The 3,513-nt window shown below is 40.3% G+C and overlaps 1 protein-coding gene across 1 annotated transcript; it reads right to left on the reverse strand.

The window, feature by feature from the left end:
- Nucleotides 1–824: 824 nt before the first annotated feature.
- On the reverse strand, nt 825–3,136 carry LOC104599806 (aspartic proteinase NANA, chloroplast-like). The gene is made up of 2 exons (XM_010262537.3): nt 2,381–3,136; nt 825–1,828 (listed from the first exon to the last, which is right to left on the reverse strand). The coding sequence occupies exons 1-2, from the start codon at nt 3,004–3,006 to the stop codon at nt 1,009–1,011; spliced, it is 1,446 nt and encodes a 481-aa protein (XP_010260839.1). The 5' UTR covers nt 3,007–3,136; the 3' UTR covers nt 825–1,008.
- Between the last annotated feature and the right edge of the window lie 377 nt (nt 3,137–3,513).

Below are 3,513 nucleotides of genomic sequence, written 5' to 3' on the forward strand. Positions count from 1 at the left end.
AATGCAAATTTATAGAATACAAAACATTATATTTTGTATTATTTTATATATATTTATATTGTACATATTTGTATTTATACTCTTTCCAAACTGAACCTTAATACTATATATTACGAGCAGTACAGTATTCAGTCTCCGGTCTCATCAGAGGAAATTCGTTGACCCCACACCCATCAAATTAAAACCTGATCAAATGACTCTAAGCTTGTTGTTCTGAAGCCATCTTTCCCTTGCACCAATTGGGTTTTGATCCATTCAGACATGACAAATGAGAATAAGGTCTGTTGTGCTGCTCCTTCATATAATCATATTATCATGTCCAAATGTATCAGCTTAACAAACGAGTAGAGGTCTCAATTATAATTGGGTCAAGTCTGAGGACCGGGTCTACCATTACCCGGACCCCAACCCGACCCATTGACAGCACTATTTAGGACAAGCCTGAATTATTGGTTATAATTAATGTTATGCAATCAATTGGTGTTGGTACTTGGTATGTCCCAGTAAACTTCTAATTAATGGGTCCTTGTCTTTATCTCTCTCTAGTTTTTTTTCTTTGAAGTAAAGAAGAAAAAAAAAATAAAAAAAAACCACGATCTCCATCATTTTCAAATCACGGGAGGACCGTCTCAATCCATAGTTATCATTTGAGCGAGGAATGAGTTGTTTTCGTTACTTTATTTATTTCAGAAGAAATAGCAAAACACAAAAGTCTAAACACAACTGCAATCCAACAACAGCACACAGCATACTATATAGCTAGGGTCCAGGAGAAACATAAATTGAAGGGGGACCCAAATAATAATCATATTTAGAAAATATTAGATTGATCAAATCATAAATTGAAGATGATCAATAGATGATGATATTGTGTATAGTATCAGACATTAAATTACAGAATTAATGAAGAAGAAGTAGAGAAAGAGCTCAAGAATATTACAATTAAATGATGATGAAAAGCTCAGAATTAATCAATGGAGAAGGTAATTAAGCTTGATTAATTGAATATTAAGCGCAGCTGGAGGGTGCAAAACCCACCCTCTCTCTCCTGAGATCCAGCTCCCAGAAGAAATTCTGTTGCATTATGTTGCCAATTACAGAGATACCCGGCCAAAAAACAGACCTGAAGCCAAGACACTTGATCCCGTCGGCCACATCGATCAGGTAGCTCTTCACCGGCGGCAGCAGTCGAGCTCCACCAGCAAAATGGATTCCCAGTCTAGGCACTAGACCCTCATCAAATGCTTTGTCCACCTTGATACAAACCTCAAATTCAGGCACCTCCGCCTTCTTGTACATAATCAGTGCCACCTTCAGAGCATCGATCACAAGCCGATAAGCCGGTTCAACTAGTAACGTTAAGCTGGTACCTGAGTCCAGAATCGTTCCTCCGTTCTTATCCAAATTCCATACGCTCAATGGAATTCTTAACAGCACACCACCTATGGAGATGCCGATCACATTGACCGCGTAATATGGGAGGACCTTGCCCACCATCAGCTCTGTGTATTGCATCTCCGGCGGGTTCACATTCACAATATGGTTGCGGCCGAAGACGAGATAATTCGACACATTCCTGGGGCTCAGGTGATCGACCAGGCAGTAGGAGAACTTGCTGCCGAACACTTGTAAGACTTTAGTGGCGAAGGAGTTAGGACTGTATCCCAACCCAAGTATGCCATCAACAACATTACTGAACTTCTGGCCTTGTGTTGTCTGGGTGCATCCCACCAGGACATGGTGGATTTTCATCTTCCTACCATTCGTGAGTCTCACAGTCACAGATTCATTGGCGAAGAAGCCTTGTGCCGATTGCCCACTTGAGTAACTATTCAGATGACGATGAGAAAATTAATTAAACCAGATTAACAGTATTACTATATCACAGTACTTATTAACATCGACATCTATCAAGTTATATTCAGTAAAATTCGATCGACCGAGATCGATCAACCCAGTTGACCGGTAGTTGTATATATGTATTAACAGTGAGTACTACCGTCGCTGCTTAATGAATTGATGAAGATATATATACATATGGGAATTACTTGGTCGAGACGAGCGAGAGACATGTCAGCCTGCTCGCTTTTACTTGTCGGGCATTGGTTGGTTTTGTTTTCTAGCTATTTTCTACCCTCCCTTTAATTTTCAGGTGGCCAAACTCGATCAGCACAAGCAGCTGGCGGAATGATCCAATCTCCGATTTATTTTTCTTAGTTCCCAAAACGGGAAAATTTTTCGATCGAGCATATATATATATATTAATATACGCTAGCTACATCGTCATCTATAGTTCCAATTAATGATCAAGTTTGTTAAAACTTTGAAATAAGTTGATAACTGATCGAGATCCCAAGGGAAGAAGAAGAAGAAGTCATACCTGTAGTCATACTTACAGGGGTTCAATGGCTTGGGACAATCAGTCAAGGAAAACATAACAGCGAGATCATTCTTGCACATCCGAGACAAGCATGGTATGGTTGTGAAGGAAGATGACAAATCGGCGTTAAAGAACCTACGGCGATCAACTTTCCTCCCACAATTGCGACAACCATGAATGCAATTCATCCAAGTGAGGTCACTCCCAGTGTCAGCGACGAGCAGCACATTTTGCGCTGGTGTCCCCACTCTAAATGGAACAAAGTACAGACCCTCCCCGGCAAACGAGCCGGAGAACATCGGAACCGAAGCCCCACTTGAACCAATAACCTTACCAGTCCAAGCTGCCGCCCCAATCTGTCCATCAGCTCCACCCTCTGCATCCTTCCTCCGTTCAGTCCGTTGGCCTATCCTATGGTAGATCATCTGGGTACGTTGTTCATCCAATCGAACCAGTTCCCTCACTTGTTCAAGACGGGTTTTTTGCAACCCCGCACCCAACCTCCCCGAAAGCTCCGGCGAATGCCTGTGAATCATTTCAAACCGCATTGTGTCGCAAAATGCCGGAGTAATCGACATGAACCCATTAACGGAAACTAACAAGGCTAAAAGCAGGAGAGACGACATTAGTTTCAGTTTTAGCTCTCGTGAAAAAGAAGAATAAGAGAGGCAATAAAATCGATTTGTTAAGCTTAGAAGGGTATATTAATATATGAAGAATATGGCGACCGAGCTGAGAGATTATTACTCTGGATCTATAAATATAGGACGCGGCTTTGGTTATTAATAAACATTTGTATAGATTTGGATTTAGGATTAAACATCGTCGCTCTGTTTTATCTTAATCATTGTTGGTATTTTAGGGGCTGTTTGGTTTTATTGCCGTTTATTTAATAAACATTTTATATATTTTTTTTTGTCTTGAAAAAATGAGAAAAAACTGTTTATTGATGTTTTTTTGACAGCTAGCGGCCGTTATACCATTAGGAATCACATAATCTGAACGAAAAAACGTCCCCGCTGTCGGGGGAACATTAAAATGAAACTTTCTCAACAGATGGATTTCATACAAACTAAATGATTTAACCAAATAGTATTTTAAGAAAAATGCCTGTGTGGCACTCAATTGGGAGT

This window comes from Nelumbo nucifera, chromosome 7 (genome assembly GCF_055504915.1).
Source record: "Nelumbo nucifera cultivar China Antique chromosome 7, China Antique-T2T, whole genome shotgun sequence".
NCBI lineage: Eukaryota > Viridiplantae > Streptophyta > Magnoliopsida > Proteales > Nelumbonaceae > Nelumbo > Nelumbo nucifera.

Excerpts from the sequence above, each read along its gene's own strand:
- LOC104599806 (XM_010262537.3), bottom strand. The coding sequence starts at position 3,006 with ATGTCGTCTCTCCTGCTTTTAGCCTTGTTAGTTTCCGTTAATGGGTTC. Across the intron at positions 1,829-2,380 it reads CCCTGTAAGTATGACTACAG|TTACTCAAGTGGGCAATCGG; the intron begins GTATGACTTCTT and ends TCATCTGAATAG.